Source organism: Protopterus annectens, chromosome 1.part2 (assembly GCF_019279795.1).
Source record: "Protopterus annectens isolate FY-2018-M chromosome 1.part2, PAN1.0, whole genome shotgun sequence".
Lineage (NCBI taxonomy): Eukaryota > Metazoa > Chordata > Ceratodontiformes > Protopteridae > Protopterus > Protopterus annectens.
The window spans coordinates 828103500-828130634 of NC_056727.1; the positions used below are offsets into that span (position 1 = coordinate 828103500).

A 27135-nucleotide genomic window follows, 5' to 3' on the forward strand; every position below is an offset into this window, starting at 1 on the left:
TGTTTTTATTATTTGTTATTACATACATTTAAACCTTTTAACTGTGGTTGTTTTGTGTAGAGATCATCTAAGCTCTTAGGGTACTTGCATGCATTTGGTGATACTGTATAGGCCACTCCTAAACAGCCTTCAAGTCTCAGTTACACTTACCAATTGGATAATAATAACATTGCACAATAGAATTGGACAACCTTTGCTAAGGGCCTTTATAGTAGTTGATAGTAGTGGTTGGTGGCTGTCGGTACTGCTGTATAGTCTGGGCAGAAGGGGGCATACCTGGAGAACATGTGCCAGCCTTCCTCGGGAGTGTCTGTGTGTTTGTATATAAAACTCAAATCTCAAAGTGTGTGTGTCAGCTACTTGGGCAGGGACACAAAGCACTGGTTGGACAGAGCGGGTGCTAGAGATTTTTGCTTAACCACTCGGCTGAGATCTGAACCCTGTAGCTGTGCCAGTGTGGAGTCTTATTGGGGATTTGGAGAGAAAGGGATAAACCATTTCCAGACTGACCGTGATCTCTGTGTGCTCTTAAGGGAAATTGTACTTTACTGTGTGTGTACTTGTTATCCTCCCAATGTGGACACCCCTCACTGGTGCTAGTGGTGAGGATTGAGGCTCCTTGATTACTGGGTCAGTGCACAGGCATCACACAAGCCACCGTGGTGGAATCACAAAATCAAGAGGTTGCATAACAGAAGAAAGAAGATCATGGGAAAAATTAGGAGGTGCGTCCATGTCTCCCCCTCAACCTTACCTCTGGAAATACCATCAAATATAACTCCCACTGCTATCAACTGGGGAACTGGTCCTTAATGCTCTCTCTAAGGCCAAACAGAATGGAACATGACCTGTCAGGTCCTCTGGAATTGCTATTTAATTGTAGCTTCCAAACAGGCTTCATGAATGGAGAACAGCAACAGTCAACCCTCTTTACAAAGGTGGGCCACCTACACACCTTTACATTTCACTAGTCTCGTATGCAAAGCCATGGAAAGAATTATCACGGTAATGATCAATAATGATACAGTAAACCTCCAGACACTGGACCTAACCCAATTTGGTTTCATCAAGGGCAGGTTCATGCCTACTTAACCTGGTGGACTTCTCTGAGAAGGACACCAAAGCAATGATCGAGGGCAATGTGGTTCACACTGCCTACCCTGACCTGGCCAAAACATATGACACAATACCCCACTTAGGCATAGTTCACAAACTCAAGAGGTTAAGTACAAACTTTTATGTCACCCAGTGGATAGCCAGCTGGCTCACAGAGAGGACCCAGGAAGTTAGAATTAGGGAGGCCACCTCTACAAAGAGGCCAGTCACAAGCGGAGGCTGGGATCAGCCCTGGAACCACTCCTTTTTGGCATTTACTTCTCTGAAGTCAAGGCCAGTGTCAATGGACTCTGGCTGACTAAATATGCATCTGATTGGAAATTAGGAACTGTCACTGAATTCCACATCAAGATAAATATTCTCCAGGAAGGGCTGACACAGACAAACAACTGGTGTCAGAGCCATAGACTAAAAACTAAATGCCAAGAAATGCATAATAGTATCCTTCAGGAAGTCACCCACCCCTGGTAACTATCATATTGACAACACACTCCATAGAATTGACCCAGAAGTCAGGGACTTAGGCACACACATAGACAGTTATCTAAGCTATTGACCATCATGTGTCTACAGTAGTAAGGACATTTAAATTTTGTACTTACCATAACTATGCATCTGTGTTGTCCATGTTCATTCTTCCTCAATGAATGGGTTCAGATCCGATCCTCAGATCTGACTCGGACACTTTTTTCACAGTCTAGGATCTGATTCTCGAGTTCCGCCCTTTACCCATAAAGCCCTGATCACTGCTTTACCTCAGATCGAGTTTGCTGCTTCTAAGCTATGTATGAAAAAAGGGTAATATAACCGTAACACTGACCTAAACCGATGGAACAGAACAGAACAGGGGCTCAAACAGAAACAATGCTTCCTGACAAACTCCATCAGGTTATTCTCAAAGACAAGGAAGGGGGAATATGGGAGGGAACTTGAAGAAGAATGAAAATGGGCAACACAGACCCATAGTTATGGTAAGTACATAACTTAAATATCTGATGATGTCATTTTAATTCATTCCTCAATGAATGTGACAGTCTGCAGCTACAGTAACCTTGAATGGCGTTCATGGAAGGATGTTCTGGAGTACTACAGAGCCAAATGCAGTTCTGTTCCTGGAGATGATGTCCAATTTATAATACACCACAAAGGTATGAATTTTAGACCAAGTGGCAGCTGCACAAATATCATCAATGGAAGCTCTGAACCAAAAAGCAGATGATGTAGTCATTGACCTAGATGGATGAGCTTTTGGTTGTTTTGGCAAAGTCAAACCTTTTAAGGAGTACACAAGAGAAATACAATCAGTTATCTATTTGCCTATTGTAGTTTTTGAGGCAGGCCTACCCAACTTGTTTTTGGAAAAGGAAATTAATAATTGTTCAGTATTCCTAACATCCTTCGTTCCATGTAGACAGAGACAAAGTTGATCATGTATATCTAAAGAATGAAGCATGTATTCTCCTTTATTCTCAAAGTTAGGGATGAAAACTGGCAAACTGATGACTTGATTGATGTTTGCTTCTGATTTAATTTTGGGTAAGAAAGATGGATTTGTACATAAGGCAACTCTGTTCATATGGAAGATCAAATAAGGTGGTTTTAAAGAGAGTGCTTGGAGTTCAGAGACTCGCCTTGCTGAAGTTATGGGTATGAGAAAAACTGTTTTCCTAGAAAAAAAAACTTGTGGTCCACTTTTGTGGAGGGTTCAAACAGTGACTGTGTCAGACTCTGTAAAACTAAAGTAAGATCCCAAGGAGATATAGGGTACTTAACAGGTGACCTAAGTAAAAAGGTACCCTTAAGAAATGCTTTATACAGCTTAGATGATGCCAAAGGGAAAATATTATGTCTGACGTGAAAATTCAAAATGGCAGTGAGTTGGACTTTGATAGTAGAGAAACTGGCCACACCTTGAAAAAGATGTGTTAGAAATTCTAAAGCATCACGGACTGGAGCAGAGAAAAGATTCAAATCTCTCTGCTGAGCCCATAATGAAAGTTTCTTCCATTTACTTTTATAAATCTTTCTTGCAGAGGGTTTCTGAGATGAAAACAAAAGAGGAAAGCCTGTAATGTCTAGCCATCATTGGAATTGGAGAAACCATGTAGTTAATCTAAGGCCTGGTATGTCTGAGTGAGTCAGGCCTGACGGGTGTGAGAGGGGATCTGGACTGAGGTCCAGTGTCCATGGAGGGCATATCATCAGATGAAACCATAGGAAGGGTAACCTAATCTGCCAAAGCCAAAAGGGCAATGAGGATTACTTTGCTCTTCAACCAAAAAGCTTTCTGAAGCAACTTAGGAATTAGGGGTAGAGAAGGATAAGCATAAAGGAGACTGGAGGGCCAAATGTGAATTAGAGTACTTCTCTGTGACCATCCCTGAGGGGGAATTATGGCAAAACATCTGTTGCACTTGTTGTTAAGGGGAGAGGCGAATAGGTCACAGCATGGTTGATCCCACTGGTGGAAGATCATGTATGTCACTGACTGATTGTAAGACCACTCATGAATCATCAGAATAGTTCTGTTAAGCCTGTCCAGTAATACATTTGATTTCCTTGGAATGTGCATGGCTATAAGAAAGCAGATGGATCAGATCGCCCACTGCCAAACTCATACTGCTTCTTGGTAAAGAGGGTAAGATCTGCTTCCCCCGTTTGTTGATGTACCAAACTACTGACATATTGCTTGTTTAAATAGCAATTGTCCCCAGAGGAAGAGAGTTCTGGAAGGCCTGCAATGCTAATAGGATCACTCCTATTATCTCCAGGACAACTGTATACAATTTGGTCTCTACCGGGGTCCACGTACCTTGAACATCCCAAGTAATGCCCCCCTCCCCACCTCAACTGGGAAGTATCCATGGGCAACTTGGTGATGGGTGGAGGAAGTATAAAGGGTCAACCTTGACAAATCTTGTCGGATTGGATCCACCACAGTAATGAATCCTTGCATACCCTGGACAGTTTTATTGGAAATTGTAAAGGTTACTGTAGAATAGACCACTGCACTTGTAAAGTCCACTGAAGGATTCTCATATGAAAATGAGCTACTAATATTAATGTGACTGCAGCAGCCATCAATCCCAGGGCTCTTAAAATCAGTTTGGCTGGAGGGAGATGATGAAAAAGAACTTGACTGACATGTAATCTTAATGTAAGAATTCTGTTCTGTGTTAAGAACACTTGAAGATTCAGTTTGTCTAGGCAAGCCCCTATAAACTCCAAGACTTGCACTGGCTGAAGTTTGGATTTTGTAAGATTTATGGTGATACCTCGAGAATGAGCCAACTGAAAAAGATAGTCTCTGGCTACTATCAGTAGATGCCTGGTTGAAGTGGTGAGAAGCCAGTCATCTAAATAAGGAAACACTTTGAATCCCTGCAGTCTTAGATCAGCTGTAACTACTGCCACACATTGGTGAACACCCTGGGGTCTGTGGCGAGACCAAAATGCAGGGCTCTGAACTGATAATGACTGGCTCCCAGTCAGAAATGAAGGAATCTTCGGAATTGTCTGTTTATTTTTATGTGATAGTATGCATCCTTCAGATCTATAGAGCAGAACAGTCATCTTTCTGGAGCAATGGTAGAATGGACTGAACAGTGACTATATGGAATTTGAAGTTCTTTATGAATTTGTTTAGATAACTGAGTTTCCAGATGGGTCTCAGGCCCCCTGTTTTCTTTGGCACTAAAAAGAACCTTGAGTAAAAAACGGATCCTCTTTGATCTGGTGGAACCTTTTGGATGACTCTTTTGTCTAGCAGTTTTTGAATTTCCACAGCTGCTTGCTCCTGCTGATTGGGTGGAACATTGGGGAGACTTTTCCTTATCTCTGATGGATTTTGTAAATGGGGGATAAAATATCCTCTGGACATGATTCTTTCACCCATGTATCTTTTGTGATGGCTGCCCAGACTCTGGGTGCAAAGACGAGCATCGCACAGCTGTCTCCGGAGAAGAATAGTCAGGCAACATTTCAGGAATGCTGGAAGGGTCTGTCTGAGAAAGACTCTTAAGACCCTTGCGTTTGCGGATCCCCTCTGCCACGTGGATGGCATCTTCCACTATTATAATTACTTCCCCCTATGCATCTGGGGGGGCATCTCCAAGTGAATCATGAAAAAGTCCTTGAGGTTTCCAAAATCACATTTTCTTACCACTGCATTGATTTCTGGAGAAGGATCTCTGTGGGGTAGAAAAACAGATTCCTAGAGCAGATAGGGTCTTTCCATCTTGTTCACTATGGGAAAGTGTCTCTTTAATGGTGGACACTGATGAATGACACTTTAAAGGGCTCTACACAGTTGCACAAGCGCATCCAGGCATGTCTCCTGATGGATATGTCTGTACCCGTGCCCTGTGAGGAGCCTTCAGCTACATGAGAGATTTGCCTCATGGACATGTTTGAGATGGAATGTAGGGTGGCCAGTCATGAAGAATAAGCTTTCATTTCCTCTGCTGACATGGACTCAAGGACAGAGTTAGAGAGTTTCTTTATTAAGTCCCTCTGTCACCTAGTAAAATGTGCAAGATAATTCAGCAATCTTGTAGAAAAAGTTGTTGATGCATATACTCACTTTCCATATCTTTCCAACACCTAGACTCTTCTGTTAACGGAATGGACAGATGAGCTTTGTTAAGCTAGCACCTTTTTTGTGGCTGATATAACAACCATGGCATCTATGAGAATCCCCTTGGACCAATGTCATCTGTCTAGTGGTGCACTGAAGATCTTATCCTGTTGCTTAGGGATGGCCTCTGAGGAATCTAGAACCTTCTGTGCTTGGTGGCAGACAAGGTCAACAAGGTCATCTGCTGAGGGGGTAACCCAGGATGTAGATGGGTCAGACCTGAAAGCTTCCGGGAATACCGATTCCTCCTGAGAAGGGTTCTGGGAAGACCATCCACCTTTCTGGCGCCAGATTTCTAAAATGTCTCCCAATAAAATGTCTTCTGGTGGAGATTTGGTGGACTCTTTGCCTTCACCAAACTCAATCCCCTCTGTCAATGTTTCTTGAGGGGGAATTTAAATGCCTCCTTAAGCAAAGTTTCTTCTGAGGAATGTTTTCAGTGGGTAGTCTGGAGAAGTGTTGGAAAAAAGGGCGAACCCCTGTACAGGGAGTGTCTGGAAGCTCTTACAGGTTGGCTGTCCCTGTGGAATCACATGATGAGACTTAGCAGTCAGATCCAGAGGAGGGACGGGAATAGGATCCAAAGAGGTGATAGTCAAATTCCCTGGAAGTGAGAAAACCCTTTCCCACTACTTCAAAGACAGAAGCTTCAGAAGATGTGGAAATCAGCCTCCCGGAGCCAAAGCTCTCAGATCAGCCAATTCTTTACTCCATCTGGATTCCTCCCCCAAGGAGGTAATGACCTGAGTTGTCCAACCCCGAGACACTGAGGGAAACTGACGGCTCCGAAACCCTCAGAGTTGAAGTCCCCCCCCACCCCAGACCCAAAGCCAGAATTGAGGAAAGTAAGATTCTCAGATACAACATCTCGAATCTCAGGATTTTTGGACCAGAGAGCTTTGAAACCACAGGTCAGATCAGAGAAGGAGTCATTAAAGATTGTGAAGGTTGAAGACTCATGGATTCAGTGGAGGACTGAGCCTGAAGGACCCCCATTTGGATCTGAGCTCTAAGAAACTTCCTCATTATCCTACCCACATCATATTCAGAAAGAATCTGAGAAGACCTGATGGAGGAGGATGTTTAGGGAGGATAAGAAGTCTTTTTAGGAGCCTCCTTTAAGAAAGGAGACCTCCATCTCAGAGAAACTGGCTCTGGAGAGAAGTGTGAAGACTGGATCCGAGAAGACCTGCTCTGGTGTACAAGCAGATCTGACAAAGCTGGATCTGAAGCCTTCTTAGCTTTAATGGTAGTACGATCTGATAAGGTCGAATCTGAGCCCTTTTTCATTTTTGATGGTGGCTCCTAACTAAGAGTGGTCTTCGAACTGTTCTGACTCCTTGAGAGGTGGGGGGGGGGGTTGAGCCCCTGAAGTAAAAGGAACTGCAGAAGAAGAAGAAGGCAACATACCTTTCAAAATAAGCTTGTTATAGCTATCACTCATAGCCCTGGCATTACAACTGGCAAAGATCTCATAGGAAATCTGAAGGTGAGCAGGGCCTAAACAATACATGCACTCCCTGTGGGCATCAGAACTGGGTATCTTATGCCCACAGGAAGGGCATTTCTTGAATTCGGTACGTTTGTCTGCCATATGGGAAAAAAACACACTGCACACAGAGAACACAATTTAGGAAACAAACAAATAAACAAACAGAAAACACTTCGCAATACCGTTAAAAAGCTTATCACAGTAGATAGACAGAATTACTTCTCACTACTCCAAAACAATCACAAAACCAACCCTCAAAAATTTTGGAAAGGCATCACTACCCTCCTAAAACCTGGCTCCACTGATAATCCTAGCCCAGACCCTAATGCACTAGATATAGATCTGGCTACCCAATTCAATACTTTCTTCACAGACTCTATTACCAAACTAACCTCATCCTTCTCCAATCATCCCTCACATCCTACTTCTACATCCCACCACTTATCACCCCCTTCATCCCCAGTCTCTCAACTCCCACCATTCTCCCTAAAACCCATTCCTACTTCTACCATAAGAAAACTCCTGCAAAGGCTTAAACCATGCACCAATGCCCCCGATAAAATTCCCTCATCCTTCCTCAGCATAGCAGCTGAAGCCATTGCCTTCCCCATCAGCATCCTTATCAATCGCTCTATCCATGAAGGTCTTGTACCGACACTCTGGAAAAAGGCTTTCATCATTCCCCTACACAAAGGAGGCAATAATTACAATATTACTAACTTTCGTCTTATCGCCATCCTCTCTCCCATATCAAAACTCCTAGAGAAATGTATCCATCTTCAACTTCTTCCCTATCTCTTAGATAATAACTTGCTAACTTCCACACAACACAGATTCAGACCCAGTCACAGCACCATGACTGCCCTCCTATCCTTCCTGGAAACCGTAAATAAAGCCAGCGATTCTGGTTCTACTGTATCTACTCTCTTTCTTGACCTCTCTAAGGCCTTTGACACTATCTCTCACAACCTTCTCCTAACTAAACTATCTAAACTAAACCTATCCCCTTCCTCTCTCAACTGGTCCACCAGCTATCTCTCTAACAGGCAACAAGCTGTCAAGTGGAAAAACGCCACCTCCTCTTTCCTTAACACACCCACTGGTGTCCCCCAAGGATCCATTTTGGGTCCTCTCCTCTTCAATATATTCATTAATGATTTCTTCCACTCAATTCCTCATGCTAAACTTATTCAATATGCAGATGACTCTACAATTATCTGTGCAGCCACATCCATCCCTGCTCTCCTAAAACTGACTCAAGACGCCTTCTCTACTACATAACAGTGGATGAAGGACAATCATCTAGCACTAAATGCATCAAAAAACAAACTTATGCTATTTACCCCCTCAATAACTAACACCATTGATAGAAAACTATTCTCCATCACTAGCCAGAATAACACACCTCTTGAACTAGTATCCGAAACGAAACTACTAGGAGTCCAAATAGATAATCAGCTTAAATTCAATAGCCACCTACAACTAAACATAAAAAAACCCACCAAAAACTTGGCATGCTCTACCGACACAATCGATTCCTCACCACATCTACTAAACTCACTCTTGCTACTACATTTCTCATCCCTTCCCTTCTTTATGGTGCCCTCTCTAACAAACCTACAATCATCTCTCAAAACTAAACTGTCCTCCTGTTATAATAAAATTGCCAAATTTGCCGCTAGTAACAAATCATCTACCCATCACTGTACATCTCTTCACAAACTCAACTGGCTAGAGCTTCCCAACTATCTCTCCTATATTCAGCTCACTTTTGCTCACAAACTCATTTTTCATCCATCTCTCTGTCCCTCTCTCAGCTCTACCTTTAAAATGCACCTGCCACAAAGAATTCTAAGATCTAATAACCGAAACCTAATTGAGCTGTATAAACCCCTTCACTCTCCAGGAAAAAACCTCCTGTCCTTTGCCCTGGCACGACTATGGAACTCCCTTCCTCCCTCCATCCGTATAACCAACTACCTCCCTGCTTTTAAAAAATCACTGCACTCACATCTAACATCCTCTTGGGAATGCTCCTGCTCCCACTCCTCATAGCCTATTCTCCACTTACTACCTTCAACTTATTCATATATTACCAGACACCAAATAATTAAGTCAACTGTAGTTCTCTAACCCTACTATTCCTCTGAAAAAACTATATATATACTACCACAATGCTCTATTTTTCTAAAAATTTTTAACTTAACTCTTTCTTTGCTCCTACTTAAATCTGGGTTGTTCTACAAAATAAAACCTAAAAATTACTTTGCAACAGATTAATCTTTATTTAGTTTGCAACCCACAAATGACTGGCATTGTAAACTGCTGCAATCTTTTGTTACTACTGCTTTAAAGCTTTGTGTTTAACCTACTAATAATTTGAAATTGTAAGCTGCTGTAATAATTTTTGTAACCTTTGTTTTGGAGCTTTTCTCCCCAGGACTCCATTGCAAACGGGTTCTTATTGGCCCAATGGACTATCCTGGTTAACCAACTGCCTGTGTTCTGCATGAACTACAGAGTGAACTGGAACCTCACCTGTGTTTCCTGTTCAATCACAGCCTCACCTTAGGCTTTGTCCCTACCAAATGGCACACTGCTAACAGTCATCACTCTCCACAAAGGAGGAGCGACTACAGACCCTGGGAACTATCGCCCCATTAGCCTGATGAGTCTGATATGCAAACATATGGAACGCATCATCACAGACCTAATAAACAAGGATATAGGGAATCTCCAAACTCTGGATCCCACACAGTTTGGTTTTGTGAAGGGTAGATCATGCCTGCTCAACTTGGTCGACTTCTTTGAGTCAGTCACCAGAGCTATGGATAAAGGCAAGGTGGCTCATACAGCCTACCTTGATCTGGCCAAGGCCTCTGATACCATTCCCCAGTCAGGAATCATAGAAAAACTCACTAAGCTAGGCATCAACCCGTACATCACTAGGTGGGTTGCAAACTGGCTCACAGATAGAACTCACAGTTTGAAAGTAGCTAACTCCAAGTCAGACTGCCGACCAGTCACGAGTGGAGTCTCACAGTGTTTGGTGCTAGGTCCTCTCCTGTTTGGTATCTACTTCTCTGAAGTCCAGGCCAACATGAAGGGACTCTGGCTGACAAAGTTTGCAGATGATTGCAAGTTGGGAGCTATTATTAACTCCCCAAGTGATGTTGATATCCTACAGAATGGTCTCATTGAGACTAACGACTGGTGTCAATATTGTGACAATGCCAAAAAATGTGTTATCATCCCCCTTGGGAAAAACCCGGTTCCCTTGAATTACCACACCGATGGTAGTCCACTGAACACAGACGGCATTATAAGAGACCTGGGAACACAAGTTGACAGCAACCTCTTTTTTGATTGCCACATTGCCACTGTGGTCATAAAGTCCTTCTATGTGGCACATCTCATTACTAAGGGTTTTGCATCAAGGAAGAAGGAGGTTATTGTCTCCCTCTACTCTTCCCACATTAGGCCAATCATCAAGTACAATGCCCCATTTGGCATGTTCCTCACTAGGCACCTGCAACAACTGGAGAGGCCGCAAAAGTACCTCACAAAGAGGATCCTAGGTCTTAAATACTTGCCCTATATGGACAGACTCAAAAAACTCCAAATATTCTCTGTCTCATATCGCCTACTTAGAGGCGATCTCTGCTTGACTTACAAAGCCATGTCTGACCCAGCTCTGTTAGAAATGCTACATCTAACGAAATCCCAATCCCTCCGCACCAGATGCTCCAGACACCTCAACCTCATTACCACAATCAACAGAATGTACTGGAGGGACATGTTCATAACAGAGACTGCCCATACTATGGAATAGACTTCCCATACATGTCAAGCAGATCACCTCACTGACCCTCTTCAACAGAAATCTTGATGAGTGGATGGGAAATAGAAAATTCACCCCGGGGATAACTCCAGTGGCTCTACTCGACAGAGGCACTGGGAACTAAGGTCGGTTGACACAATGTCAGGGTAATCCTATGGCTAGGCTTGTAAAGGCCCCAGGGCCATTAGCCTAGTACACACCTATGAACCTATATATATATATATATATATATATATATATATATATATATATATATATATATATATATGGATCTATGTTTCTTGCTCGAAAGTTCACAATCTCTAACAAGAAACATAGAGACCCATTAAAGCAAAAGTGCACTACATCGAAAGTGCACTTTTGCAAAAGCTGGTTCTCTGAACTGGAAAAAACAAAAAACACTACTTCAAACATTATTTTGCAGAGGGCAAACCCCCTGCACCCCCATATGGGAGGCTGTGCCCCCCAAACCCCCCCTACTTAAATAAACTTACTCCGAGATCGCACTACAGTGGAGAAAAGGATATATTTCCTTATCCCCACTGTAATGTGCTTCGGAGAACCGGCTTTTGCGAGAGTGCACTTTCAATTTAGAGCACTTTCGGTTAAATGGGTTCAGTCTTCTGGTTGCCAAGAAAGTGTGTTTTCGACAATCAGAAGTAGACCCATACATTTTATATACATATATATATATATATATATATATATATATATATATATATATATATATTTTTTTTTTAAAGGAGAAAATACCAGCAATTCTATGAAAAAATTGCTTCAAGAAAGGTAAGAAAAGAGAAACACTACCACCAATGGTAGGATAGCAACTACACTTGTAGTAGAAAAGGTCTAAACTAACTTTATACTAACTGGTAAAGAGAGGAAGGTAAGGAAAAGAGGATGTTTAGTAATAATACAGCAAAAAGTACATAACTCACAACTAACTAATAACTCCCAGCGCGAAATCTCGACCGATCGCTAGAGCAGCAAATGAGATCTGAGGTAAAGCAGTGATCAGGGGCATTATGGGTAAAGGGAGGAGCTCAAGAGTCAGATCCTAGACTGTGAAAAAAGTGGCCAAGTTGGATCCGAGGATCGGATCCGAACCCATCCGATGAGGAATGAATGAAAATGACATCAGATATCATTTTATGTTGTGCAATTTAGAAACAAAGGTATGGCATCTAGGTCCAAGGAAGTCACTGTTCCACTATTTTAGGCATTTATCAGACCTTTCATTAAGTATAATGCCCCCTTTGGTATGGCATGTTCAACAGATGGAACGTCCACAGAGGTTCCCACTAAAATAACACAGGGCATAACATGTCCTGTGCAAACCTCCTCAAGGCCCTATCCCTGTATTTTCTCTCCTACAGGTTGTTGAGGGGAGATCTATGCCTGACATACAAAGCATTGTCAGACCTCTCTCTGATGGACCTCCTGCATATCCACAAAACAAACAGCATCAGAATTACTCATTCTAAAGACTTAAACCTTGCCTGTGTTATAAATAGCACCTGCTGGAGATACAGGTATGTATCTTGGAGACTATCCCATCTCTGGAAAAGGCTCCCCATCCATGTGAAGTAGAGCTCCTCCCTACCCCAATTCAAGTGTAAGTTGGACAACTGGATGGGGAAATTCTTCCCTGGTTTGGCACCTATATCTCTAATGGACATGGTTCATCTTCTAGGCCCCTGCTTGTAAATGTTTCACCTCCCAAGCCCCTGCTTACACTTATCAAGGGTAGCAAAACTTGTCAGCGATTTGGGATGTATGGCTAGGCTTAAAAAGGGGTTCCTATCAGCATCTTGAACGTTGACAATATCGAATACAATACTGTTGAAGCAAGAATGCCGAAAGTGCAGAATATCGAATGGGTAAACAAAAATCTCCGTAAGGGGAGATTTCCATTTACTACAATACAGTTTGGTCTCAGAGTTGGTATATTTAAGTAGTGGGGGGGGCCCTGCCTACACCCTTTAGTTTTTTTTTTTTTTTATACTGGCATTTGGAAATTTAATAGTTCAATCATTTCAATTCGATATTTAGTGATTCGAAATATTAAATTTTCGAAATGCTGATATAGACCCCTTAAAAAGGGTCTTGTGTTTGTTAGCCTAGTAAACAACTATGAACCAATGAAATGTCTTCACTAAAAATATGTCAAGTTCTAACAAAACACAGATAGATTTGTTCAAAGCAGCAGGACAGAAATCTCCCTGTACTAGGGTTGCCACCTTTTCAAATGGCCAAAGTGGGACATTTTTGGTACAAACTTCAGATTTTACAGGCCGACACATACCCACGGTCAGTACAAAGGATAGAACTTAACTTTTTTGCCTAAACAAAAGCTTATTCTTGTAGCATTTTAGTTGCTTATTCTGTTTCTTATAACATTTAGGTATTTTAGATACAGAATATCTGTTTTATGCAACTGTTACATAAAATATAGGAAATAATTTTGTCCTAAAATCTCAGGACATTTGCCATTTTTACAATTTTTTGTCAGGACACAACTGCCCAAAGAGGGACTGTCCCTCGCAAAGTGGGACAGGTGGTAACCCTACCCTGTACTGTCATGTCCTTCTTTTGCTGTCATTTGGTTACAGGATTAAGGAGCTGTTAATCTGTTTCCTGTTGTCCAGTGGTGCAAGGTTTGATTCCTTCAGCCTCCACTGCCTAACTGTATGACTCTGACCAAGATAGTTAACTAGTCACTGCTCCCAAGATTTGTCTGAAAAAGGTCCATGGAGATCAGTGCTCCACCTGGAAAACAAATAAAATAAAAGAAATACAATAAACTCTAAGAGGATAAGTGAAAACCCTAATGACAGACGGTGTGAAGAGCTCTGATAATGAATGTCAGTAGATGAGGCAGTGTTGCACAAATAGTAAGAACCAGAAGACTGTTAAAACAATCTTGCAGAATAACTTTGTGAGAACTTATATAACGAATATGATAAACTGTTCTGATGCTAGTACAAGGAAATAATGAGAAAAATTAGGTGCTCTGTCCTTAATCCAGCACCATTTCCCCAGTAATTTTACAATCTTGTAACATACTGGAGATATAAAATGACCAATTTCTGTGCAGAAACTCTGCCTGGAACTGTTATGTGCACTGCCGATTAGTCACCTCACCCTTGGCTTAGGGATGCTGTTAACCTCAAATCAGCATCACTTAAACCTCTGCCTTTTAACAGGCTGATCACTGGCATGTGCACTTAAACATCTTCTGATTATGGGCTGAAAAGAACTGATTGCCATGACAGCTACTGCATCACGTCACTGAAAAGTGTGTCAAATTAATATAAAGAATGATCTTTCTGAGGTCGTCATAGTTAACTTTTCTTGCCAAATGAGACTGAAATAAGTTGAAGACAAAAATCTGAATGGGAATGACCAAATCAGACAGAAAAACTTACTGAACAACTCATGACATGTCTGTCACTTTAAAACAGGATAAAAATGTAGGACAAAGCTCCCACTAATGAAGACTATTTAACTCGATCAACTAAATGTCATTTTAAAACTGTGAAAGAAATACATATGACTAAAAATACAACTTTTAGAGAGCTTAAGGTTACAGACTGCACATTCATAAAAAAGTAAAATACTTCAACCATACTGAAATACTATGTTCCAAACAAGAAAGTTGGTCTAAATTGATTTGAGACTAATGAAAATTCCACATTTATAAAGTAATCGAGACTAATGAAATTTCCATTTTTAAACAATATAATATATCTAGAAATGAAAACTGCATTCCCAAATGAAGACTGCAAAGCTGTCAACAAATTCAATTTAAAAGCATGCTTTTTCATGTTATGAAAATTACTAATATTTGTCTGCAGCAAATCTGCTTCCATTTCACTGTTCTAATGTTTGAGTAAAGGTTGGTATTTGCATACCTGCATTTGGATAACAGATGATGTAGGATGTTGTACATTTTCCAATTACTTCAATGAATGGTCTCATTTCAGCTGCCCCTAAGGCACAGTTCAGTCCAATGCTGCAAGAAAATGCAATGTATTACAATAGACACATCATTATAAAATATAAGTTTCTCAAATCATTAAAGCAAATGTAATATTTTAGTCACAATGTATAACATACAAATAACCTGACTGCTACAGTTTTTTTGTTCAACAATTCATCTGTCTAAAGAAAAAGTAGTCTTTCTTGCTCTCCAAATATTTAAGGTTTAGCACATGTTGTTTGTTTTTTTCACAGCACTGCCTTCTTACCTATCTGGTTGAAAATATCTCTTTCTGCAATAAGCTACTTGAAGTAAAATACAAACGAATATTTGTTTGTGTCTTTCAGCTTTTCCTGGTGAGGAGTCGCCACAGCGGAACTCCGGTCTGCTAATGATTGGTAGTAGATTTTTACGTACTAGCTTGCCGGGCCTAATGCACAACCTTCAACGAAGGAACGCCCATTCACGCATGTCGCCACACAGAAGACGCTCTGAGAATCGAACGGGCAATGTCTAACTGTGAGGCGACAACACTACCGCAGCACAATACAAACGAATATACACAAGGAAAAACAAGAAGCCAAACTACAATTTGCAAACTCTGTGATAACTCTGGAGTCCCATGACCTAGAAATAATGTACAATCTATTCACAAGACTCCACGTTACACTTGCATGAAATTAAGTTAATCCCCCATGATTTTACCTAGCAGTTCTAAGAGACCTTAAACACCTCCACTGTTTCAGTTCTTGAGGGATCAGCCATTGTTGACTTCAGTCATTCTTCCTTGCTACCAAATCCCTATCCAATCTCCAAGACCAGTGCACCTTGGGGCATACAACAATGTATACCCTCATCAGGTTGATCCTGTTTTTCTAGGTGTATACTGCATCTCTCCATCCAACCGTGGTGTTGAGAAGTGGACAGGAGAAGCGTGGCATGCTGTAGCTGGCTGCGTAGTAAGATGGCATGTGTGTAGCCTTTCTCCTGGTGTGCCTGCACATTACATAAACCACTACATGCCTAGAGCCATAGACAACAGGCACCTACCTGCGACCTCATCAGTGGTACATACAGTCCCTTCCCACATACTTAATCCATCACTTGCTCATTTCTTGCTCTCGGTCTCCAGTGGGCAGCAGGCAACAGACAGCAGTCTTCAGAATGTCATTCTACAAACTTCCCCTGGAGAGAAGTGAGTAGACACCTGCCTCATCATTACTAGACCCATCAGCACAAATGTTGTTATTCAAACCTAGAATGTTTGGGTCACAGGCAGGGATTCATCCCTCTACACCATGAAGATGACATATACTGCAATAACTGCTGTTTGAAGACTTGCAAGTGAGTTTCTTTAATAATGAAAATGACTGCAACTTACATAGTTGCAAAAACATTCATTACACTTTTTAATGATTGTCATATCTGGGACTTGTCTACCTATATAAAAAAATAACGTAAGTTGTGATAACACGCAGAGGTGTGAAGAGCTCACTAAAAGAAGACGGAAAAAGTCCAGCATGCAAATTCTAATTCATCCAAACAAATCTTAGTGAACAAAACCTCAGTTAAGAGTGAGAAGGCCAAGCCTGAACATAAATCACAGCAGTATACAGAATACTGAGGTGTTCTCATAAAATGTATAAACTGCATGAAAATCTACTGTCGAATCATAAATTGCTGGCTCAAATATAATAACTAGATAGCAATCAAGTGCATGAGGATGATCATATAGAAAGATCATGGCTGTTAAAATGGAGGAATTTCATAACATGCAGGAAGAGCCTTCTCATGCAACAGTGTGAGACTGGTGATGAGAGAAGTGGATTAGTGTACTAGTGCAAAAGCTGTTGTTTCTTTACCATTTCAGTTAAGAGGAATGTGCCAAGGAACAAATACAATTTTTGAAAGTGGTGTCCAAGACATAGTACTTAGCACCTGTGATGGATATCAATTCCAATTACTGACACCCAGGCCTCAATCGCAGGGTTGCCAGTGAACTAAAATGCTTTGTCTTGTCAGCCTAATACCAATTAATATTGTGTGCGACTTCAGAGTCAATATGTAATGACATATTCTTATGTAAGGAAATTCTGAGTGCAGCTGGTCTACTCCCACACTGAAATTCCATCAGCTTTGAAACCTATATCTTCCATAATCCAAGGGATGCAGTTAGCCTATAGCTTTTGTGCTGGAATATGAGAGGCTTTACATGATCTTTAAAGTGTCCTGGCTCTACTATGTACAAGACAATAAAACCCTCCATGCAGAGGTTTTTCAACATGTGCATCAGCACTATTAGAAAATGCAACCCATTCTCACTAGCTGCATCTTCAGAACAGTCACTGACACCAAATATATCATCTAAACTATTCCTGTGCAGCAGGTGTAAGCGTAGGGCTGGAGTACAGATGGCCCTGGGTTCTAGTACAGGGTATGCAACCTTTGTTGACCATTATTGCTTGTATTTCTGCACTTGCTAACTGTTATCTCTGTTTTTACTTATTATTTCTGCATTTTTACTGTAATTTTTGACTGTATTTTAACCTCTATATTTAACTTGTGTTCTGGGCATTTGTACTGTATAGCATAGACTAGCCACAGATTCTGCTGTGTCTAGTGCTGTTTGTGTTTGAATTGAGCACTAATCACCATACTCTTTTCCTAGCACTATGGAAGGACAATACCTCACAATTTCTCCTGCCTACCTGATCAAATTGGGCATCCTGAGGCAATATAGCAATTGCATCATGTATACTGACAACCCACTTCTTTTATGATACTCCAACTCAACATGCGACAGGTGTATCTACATAAAAAACGGAAAATCAAAGCTCTCTTGCTCACCGGTCAGTGTACCTGATCCAAAGCAGGTTATCAGTATTTACATCTCACCACCCTTACCTACAATGCAACCAACACACAACCCCCATATATGGAGGTCTTATCTAAAACTCTACCCAAAGCACAGAGACCTCTCAAACATAAGCACACTACACATAGTTCACTTGCAGATAAACACAGTACATATAAAAACACACATGCCAGTTTCTCACCCACTAAGCCATTAAAGCGTAACACAAAACCAGATGTACTAGTCATAGGTGATTCTATCGTGAGACACACTGATGTGCCACTCACCAGACTGGATAAGGAGAAGGTCACGGTTAGTTGTCTGGTGCCTGGGTCCAGAACATACTTGCAATCAAGTCTCTCAGCAGCAAGTACTGTTATGACTCTGCCATAGTACATGTTGGTGTGATCGACTTAAGACGTACCTCTCTGGACTATATGAAGACATGTATGACTGAGCTCTCTGATTATGTGTCCCAGGCAGGTATGTCCCTAGCCTTAAGCAGCATACTACCCTCACCTAGGATGATACCACAATACAAGCAAAAGATGACAGGCTTCAACAACTGGCTTAGTTTCTGGTGTCATTCTAAGGGGATCCAGTTCCTGTCAGCCTTGGGATGATATGGTTAATAGATCTTGATTCTCTGCCACAAATGGTCTTCACCTTTCACCCCTAGGATTTTGACTTCTGGCAAAGGCTCTTGCCTCCCCCAGTGCCTTTTTTTAGGCAGTGACACAACTACAAAATTTCCAACGTAAATTATTCCTCAAAAACCAACATCAGAGTCATGCTGCTAAATGCTAGGAGTCTAAACCTAAAACTGCACTCGCTGGAAGCTGCCCTCACCTTGGAGGATGATGACGTCTGTGCTGTCACAGAAACCTGTTTCAAGGCTGTGGAACGCATCCTGGCCATACAGGTTCACAACACCTTCCACTCACTCAGACCATCAAATGACAGTGGGAAATCCAAAGGAGGAGTATCAATTTTTATTAAAGACAAATACTCCTCCAGACTGGTAAGACTAAATGAGCTCCTCGAACTACTCCAGATACATCTCTCTGTAGGTAAAACTCCACTCCAAATTATCGCCAGTTATAAGACCCCCCTCCATGAACCAGGACACCCACAATGCCTACCTGGACCTCCTGGAGTCCCTCAATATACCACCAAACAACCTGGTTTTGGAAGACTTCAACTACCCAATAATAAATTGGTCTAACTACACCTGTACCAATGCACTCACCCAGAGATTCTTAAACTTTGTAAACTCTAATGCCCTGGACCAATTAGTGGACACACCCACAAGGGGTTCAAACATTCTGGAGCTAGTACTTAGGAACATGAGTGATCAATGCACCACCCTAAGTGTACAGGCATCTCTAGTGAGATCTGACCACAGGTCAGTCACACTAGAAGTAACAATAACATATGACCCTTCCCCAGTTGGAACTACACTAAAAAATGTCTCCAAAGCAAACTATAATCTCTTATGAGACAACATTACAAGTTTTATAGCCCCTAACACTACCGATGGCAAGGATACCTATACCGAGGTTTATATCAAAGCTTTGTATAAATGCCTTCACAGCTGCATCGACTCAGCTCTACCCAACAAGATAAAAGTAAGTTCCTCACATAAAAACAAACCTGCTTCATGAACATTCACCATAAACAGGCAATATAACAGGAGAAATAAATTGTTGTCTAAAAACAGTAGGAGAGTCCCAAATTCAAAGGACTCCCTCCTTGGCCTAAATAAGCAAATAAGACACCTAGTGAAAAAATCCAAAGCCAGCTACGAATCTAAATTGGCCACCCTAGCCAAGGGTAATCATAAGCCAATCTTTGGCTACGTCTGCAACTTCAAAGGAAAATCCCAAATTTAGAACTTGTTGTAAATGGCTCAACATATACTGAACCTGGTGATATTGCTAACCTGCTGCAGACAGGTTCAGTGAGAACTCCTCCCCTGTTTCTGCCCAACATACCAAAAGACATCTCTCCTACATGTCCTCCCCCAGAAATCTCTAAGAAACAGGTCCTTAATAACCTTTCCAAGGCTAAAAACATGGCCTCTGCAGGACCAGACAACATCCCTGGCTGCATCCTAAATTGCTTAAAGCAAGAGTTAGCTGTACCGCTGAGTACCCTCTTTGACCACAGTCTAAGCACTGGGTATGTTCCTGCAGATTGCAAAATTGCCACTGCCATCCTCCTCCACAAAGTGGGTTCTTCAGCTGACCCTTGGAATTACAGATCCATAAGTTTGACCAGCTTCATACGCAAACACATGGAGTGAATCATCATGAACCTTATCAACAAGGATATAAGGGACCGCTAAACAATAGGCCCATCACAGTTTGGTTTCATCAAAGGGAGATTGTGCCTACTAAATTTGGTGGACTTCTTTGAGACAGTCACAAAAGCCCTGGATGAAGGCAAAACGATACATACTGCCTTTTTAGACCTAGCAAAGGCCTTCAACACCATTCCCCACTCAGCTATCATTGATAAACCTACCCAACTGAACGTAAACTAGTATACAGTCAGGTGAGTTGCAAATTGGCTCACTAATACAACATGAACAGTTAAAATAGGGGAGTCTTCATCCACCTTCAGACCAGTAACCAGTGGAGTACCACACAGCTCGGTGATGGGGACCCTATTGTTTGATATTTACTTATCAGAAGTACAGGACAAAACAAAGGGTGTGTGACTAACAAAGTCTGCAGATGACTGCAAACTGGGCATGATCATTGAATCCTCTAGTGACTCTGACACCCTCTAGAAAGGTCTTACTCAAACCAACTGTGACATCCCCACTCTGGGCCAATAATCAAGGAGTCTGAATTCTCACCATGACACTGGAGAGGTACGTTCACTTGGAATACAAATGGACACACTCATTAATTCCAGATGCTGCACTCTCTGCATCAATAACAATTTCCCTTAAGGGCACAAAGGGAACACAGTCAGCCTGGGGTCTCTATCTGTCTCCCTCCAGGTCCCCAATAAGACTCCCCACTGGCCTAGCTTCAGAGTTAAGTCCTCAGCTGAGTGCCCAAGCCAAGTCTTCCACTACTTTCTGTGTGAAACCAGTGCTTTGTGTCCATGCCACAAGTAGCTGACACACACATTCTTTGAGATACAAATTTTCAGACACACACACCTGGGACAGGCTGGCACAGATTTACTAGCTGTGCCACCTTCTGCCCAGACTATAAGGTAGTTTCACTGCCATCAGTCAGTTACTATAAGGCTCTTAAAAGTGTATCTAATTATACTGAGTGAAATTAAAATTAATACAAATAGTAATGTTGACAAACGGCCAGGCTTTCAGGAGTGGCCAGCGTTATCACCAAATAAGTATGCAGATACTCTCAAAGCTTAAATACTTTTCTAAAAGGACCAGCCACAATGAAAAGTTTAAATATATTTAATAATAAAAGAACATGAAAACACCATACATCTATTTAGAGTAAACACCGAAGTTTCAGTCAAAGGAAATATTGAAAATAACACCAATGGAAAGTTTCATACAGTTATAGAAAAACAGTATTTAGTTAATCTCACTATCTATTCCTGATTGACTAAAATAATTACTTACTGAACAGAGCAAGGCAAGATTATATGGGGGTGAGTGGTCCTTGTTGTCAGATCCAAGACATAATACAGAATACTGACAGCAATCTCCTACTAATATATAAATATTTATGGCTTGCAGAATGATATCACACTCATCTGGTCATCTGACTCTGCTTCCCGCACTATCCCCCCATTACTAGAAGTTGAGAGGATTTTAGCACCTATGTGTTACCATACACACAGATACAGCATTGCTCAGATGTAGTGCAGCCTCTAGAATTCATAAAACCGTTCCACTCTTCCTACAGGAGCTACATCTGGCTCCATTCAAAACTGTGGGATAACACCTGTATGGCTTAACCCATAATGTAATTAAATTTCAGATATATTTTAAAGTTTGAGATTAACCTCATCTCTTCCAGTCCTCTGTTAAAACATATACATTTAATTCAGTTCCAATAATACATGTACATTTCTTTTCCTTCCAGCAGGGGGCACTGTTGATACATTTTTAACACAAGCAAACCTCACAAATACATTTTCAGCACAAGCATCTGTAAAAAATCAGTTTGATATACAAATAACACATAATTATTTACAAATTCCAGCTAGCTGTGCTGGCATATCTTATACATTCACTGCCCTACTTCTCCTGGCATGGCTGGCAGTATCTTTTATCATCACACCAACGACTGGTGCCAAAGTCATGGGCTCAAGTTAAATGCTAAAGCGTTCATCATCATCCCCTTCAACAAGGGAGACGTCCCTGCAAAGCATGACATTAGCAGCACCACCTTAAGTACCCAATCTGTGGTAAGAGATCTGGCACACAGGTTGACACAGTGGTAAGGAAAGCTTACTATGTTGCCCATCTCATCAATAAGGGCACTAAAGTGGTTCTAACCCCCTGTACTCCTCCCTTATTAGACCATTTATAGAGTACAATGCACCCTTTGGTATGTACCTCGTCAGGCACCTCCAACAACTGGAGAGACCTCAGAGGTATCTTGTAAAGAAAATTCAAGGTGTCCAACACCTGCCCTATGCTGACAGGCAAACATCCCTGTCACTATACTCTGTCATGCAGACTACTCAGGGGTGATCTCTGCCTAGCCTGTAGGGCAACGTCTGATCCTGCCCTGATGGAAATACTGCACATTAGCAAGACAAATGGTACTCAATGCACCCGTTCTAGCGACCTCAACATGAAAAGCGACATTAACAGGATCTGCTGGAGAGACAGGTTCATCTTCGAGAGGCTCCCCCACTACTTTGGAATAAGCTTCCAATCTTAGTAAAACAGAGCTCTTCACTGACTCTTTTCAAGTTTAATTTGGATAACTGGATGAGGAATCACCAATTCATACCTTCATCTGCATCCCTTCTGGACAGCGGCAGCAGATTTTGAGTCAGGTCTACTAATAGGACCATTGAAAGAGGGAAAAATCTTGGCTAGGCTTGTAAGGGACTCAGGGCCATTAGCCTAGTAGCCTCCTATGAAAACAGCAAATGCAGGAAAGTTCTTCTTGGGCATTCTGGCTCTCTTCTACACTGTCATTTGAAACAATAGTAAAGAATAACCCTACAGAAAAAAATGTTGTTCTCCTGCTAAGATACAACTTATTTTTTCTGCTAACGCTTCCTACTGTTTTGCTAGAAGAATCCAAATAATATTTGCTATAGATACAAGTATACTGGTTGCCCAATGTACAAATAAACATGCAAGCAGCTGTCTTAATCTCCCATCTAGGAAAATCAGAAGTCTCTTTTGTAATCTAAACACTTTTAGCTCTTTGTGGGACTTCTTATCAAAAGGAGTTCTACTTCTCACTGTGGGCAAGAAAATTACCTGATGATTTGCCAAAATGTTCCTAGTGCTGTTTTCCATCTTTGTGGACCATGCTTCTCAACCGTACCGAATTCCTCTGTATTTAAGAGTTTTGAGGGTAAAATAATGGGGTGCCACAATTTCATGAGTGGCCCCTTTAATTCCCAATCTTTTTTTTTTGGGGGGGGGGTACAATTTTAAATTTATTGCTGACATTGCCATGTATCACCAGCGTATCCTGCAGGGTCATCACTGTGCAGGGAGCTGGCATACATGATGATATTGCTTCATGAGGCAGACTTTCAGCTTGTTTGGAGACTCGGACTGTGTTTTAAACTTTAACATGAGAGGTATGTACCAGATGGATGCAGAGAGTTCTTGGACTAAACCTCTAATACCCACCTTGTGCATTGACATTAAAATTATATTTATTTTTCTGAAAACCATGCAGCCGTGTGTGACTAAGACTTTCTACGAAAGACACCAGTTAAACATATGAGTAAAATAAATGTTTATTCAAAAGTATATTACCTTCGGATTGTTGAAAACTCATTAGCAGACAAGTTTCTCTGCCTCTCTTACTGTTTTTAACTGAAAAAAAACACAGTTTTAAAAAATTGAGTCCTGTTTCCCTGTGGCACTTAGCACTTTATTTTGTAGTTTGCATAAATTAGCTATAGTAACAATAAAAGTCAGTTTAAGGCAGTTAAGTTCTACAACACACGTAGCTGACACCCCTTTCTCCATGGCCTCTTCCCAAGAAAAAAAAAAGTCCTACATCAATGCACTGTTCAAGCAATGTGTGACGGTAACACCCCGCTTAAATATGCCATTTCTATTTATAACTAGAGACAAGCATTTGCTTGCTGTCTGGTCAAGCGACATGCTAGCTTCCTTATTAACAGCACAACAACTCAGTCTTAGCCAGTGCCACCATTGCAGACAGCACAACTGCTATAATTTAAGCACATCGCATTCCAAAACCAACCGGGACAATAATAACAGCATCAACGCTCTCTCCTGCATCCATACATCAACTAAGGCACAGAACAGACCTGAGTCTGGGAATCCATTTGCAGAACTGCAGTGCTGCATCACTCATCTCAACGTTGAGACTGCCAAGATGGTACCTAGAAGCTGCCACAATGTATCTGTAAACTTCTTGCCACAGTGATCTTTCTTCTTCCAGATGACAAGCTTGAACCATTAGATGTTGGTGGGTGCTCCGGAACTGAAATCCCCGCTCCCACAATCATGGATCTTAGACATAACCTCAGGAAACAATTCCTGCCTTTCCAGTGGTATGGGGAGTACAGGAAAGTCTTAAGTGGCTTGAGGGGTATGAATTAGAAAACATTAAAGTATCTAAATGATAATATATTATATTACATTGTATTACTATAGTTTTGTATTTAGTCGTAATACGTAAATAAATGATTTTTTTTTTTAAACTGTTAAGGGCTAACCCATTCCTTTGACAAGCCAAAAATATTCCATAATGAATGTTCATAGGTATGTGTAGTTTTATTGTAAGCCCGTTTGTGAATAACGGATATTATGTACTTCCATGCCTTATGATCCATGCTAATGACCTTTATGGCTTCTGTACATACCTCTCAATCTCTCAGAGCAAGAAATCAGGAGAAAGCCAAAAATAATGGTGAGACAAAGGCCCAAAAACAGGGATAGATTTTAAATTCTGCTCCTGTAAACTCAGATAGTTGCTAGAGTAACAGGTTTTGCATTGTTTTGTATTTTCTGATGGATATGAAGTCTGAAATTCAAATGTCTGCATTATATACCATTATTTAGTGAACTTCAATCTCCATGTTGGTATCCCAGAATCCCATTGGAGTGGGTGGGGCTACATGATTATGTACGCAAATTTTATGTTAATCAGCGTCCCAATTTTTGGCCAGTTGTACCTACTTTTCATGGGCCTTTGTCCAGATTTTTGATGTTTCCAGGTTGAGAGGAATGCTGTGGACATTCCTAATCTAACAGACTCGCACTGACTGACTGTAAGGTCTGACTGCCCCAGTGTTCTCCAGCAGTCTTGAGATGAAAGGATTTTTTTTTTCTGTGGGAAATTTAAGCCCCCTTTTCCACTCATGTACAGCTATACAAATTCACTTGGTAATAATAGTGTTTATCTGCTACAGGGTTTTCAGGTAGTGTAATGCTAGAATTTTTCCTCCACTGTGGATTTTCCTGTATCAACACAAGTCCCCCTTTCCACTCACAAACAATTACACAGGTTTACTTAGTAACCATAACATTGGCTGCAATATTCTTGAGCAGTAACCATTTCCAATTCAGAGACAGCTGTGATGTATTTCTATTAGTGTTAATGTGGTAGCACAATGCAGTACCATGAAGGGGTGCTGCCCTATAGTCAGCTGTCTCTGTGGCTGCCAGCAAATACTGAGGCATTCTGGGAGAGCAGCCTACGGTAATTAGCCATGTGCTCTCCTGCTGGAAATACATACAGTAAGGCATTTATGTAGCAGAGTGACAAAGAGAATTGCTCATCTACATAACTTACCTCGGCTATCTGCACTAATGAAAATGGCCAAAAGCTTGCATTTACTCATTGTTTTTAATGGGTGAGACTGCATTACAGAAAAGTGTCAGGCAGTTTAAGGTCAAGATATTGATGGAGTGTGTGTGTGTGTGTGTGTGTGTGTGTGTGTGTATGTTTGCAGAGGGATGACTGGCCTCAGGTGCGTGTGCATAGGTGGGTGGAATGTCATACTTTCACACTCCCCTACACTAATGAGTAAATACTGCAATATTCTGAGGTGAACAGTAGACACCAGGAATACTCTTTATACTGTACCCTAAAGGTCATAAAAAGCTAAAAAAAAAGTCCTGCAGCACAAAAGACATGGGGTGGAAGAAGCAGTAGACACCAGAGATCTGCTTTATATCTTGCCCTCAAGGCATGGAAAAAGGTTTGAAGCCTGAATCCCGGGCACTCACAAAGAACCATGCAGCAAAACTTTACATATTAACTGAAATCTTTAAAAAATATTTAAGTAAAATGGAAGGGAGCTTTAAACTATGTACCTTCAGCACAGAACCCAGCTCATGAGCAGAGTGTTAATCTTCATTGCCTTCACTAGTCACCAGGCATACTGTCAGCAGTCAACATTAGGTCTTGCAGAAGACCTAAAGTAAAAGGGGGAATCGAAATCTGCACGCTTAAAACCGAAAGCAGCTTCTTAAGCCAAAATTTTGGCTCTCTATGCTGAGAAGGGTTGGTGTTATATATGGTGCATTTTTATTTTATCCTTAATAAGTACTGTCCATCACATAGCCAGTTACCCACCCATCTAAACACATAACTATTTTATATCCAACCATTAACTGCATGATTTCAAAGCATGGGACAGTTTCAGAAGCTCTAGCCGTATTGAGATATACCACATCCACTGGCAAACCTTTGTCTAATGCTTCCCAAACTGACTAATAGAAGCCAAGGAGATTAGTAATACATGACCTATCTGCAAAGCCATGTTGTGATAGATCCTGATTAAAACTGTAATACTTTATAAACTTAATATTTCAGTGCCTTCTAAAAAAAAAGTACAGTTTTGTACCTACCATAAATGTAGATGTCCGAGTACTAATACAGCTGCAGTCCTTATATATGGGTTCTCCTGCCGTCAGGCGGGTCCTCGGTCAGCCGAATTCCAAAGTCTAGGTCCGGCATCGGTTGTCGTCGCTTCTTCCCTGACGTCAGTGTGACAGGGGTATAAAAGAACCAGCCAACGCCATTTTCTTCAGTTTTTC

At 41.3% G+C, this 27135-nt stretch overlaps 1 protein-coding gene across 2 annotated transcripts in view; it reads right to left on the minus strand.

Annotated features, from left to right (window-relative positions):
- MTR (5-methyltetrahydrofolate-homocysteine methyltransferase) overlaps positions 1-27135 on the minus strand; it is a 1755520-nt gene that overhangs the window by 1133596 nt on the left and 594789 nt on the right. For both annotated transcript variants that reach the window (XM_044059073.1, XM_044059064.1), the window contains exon 9: positions 15000-15100. In XM_044059073.1, coding sequence (XP_043915008.1) covers positions 15000-15100 — 101 coding nt within the window. The remainder of the gene's footprint in view (positions 1-14999; positions 15101-27135) is intronic.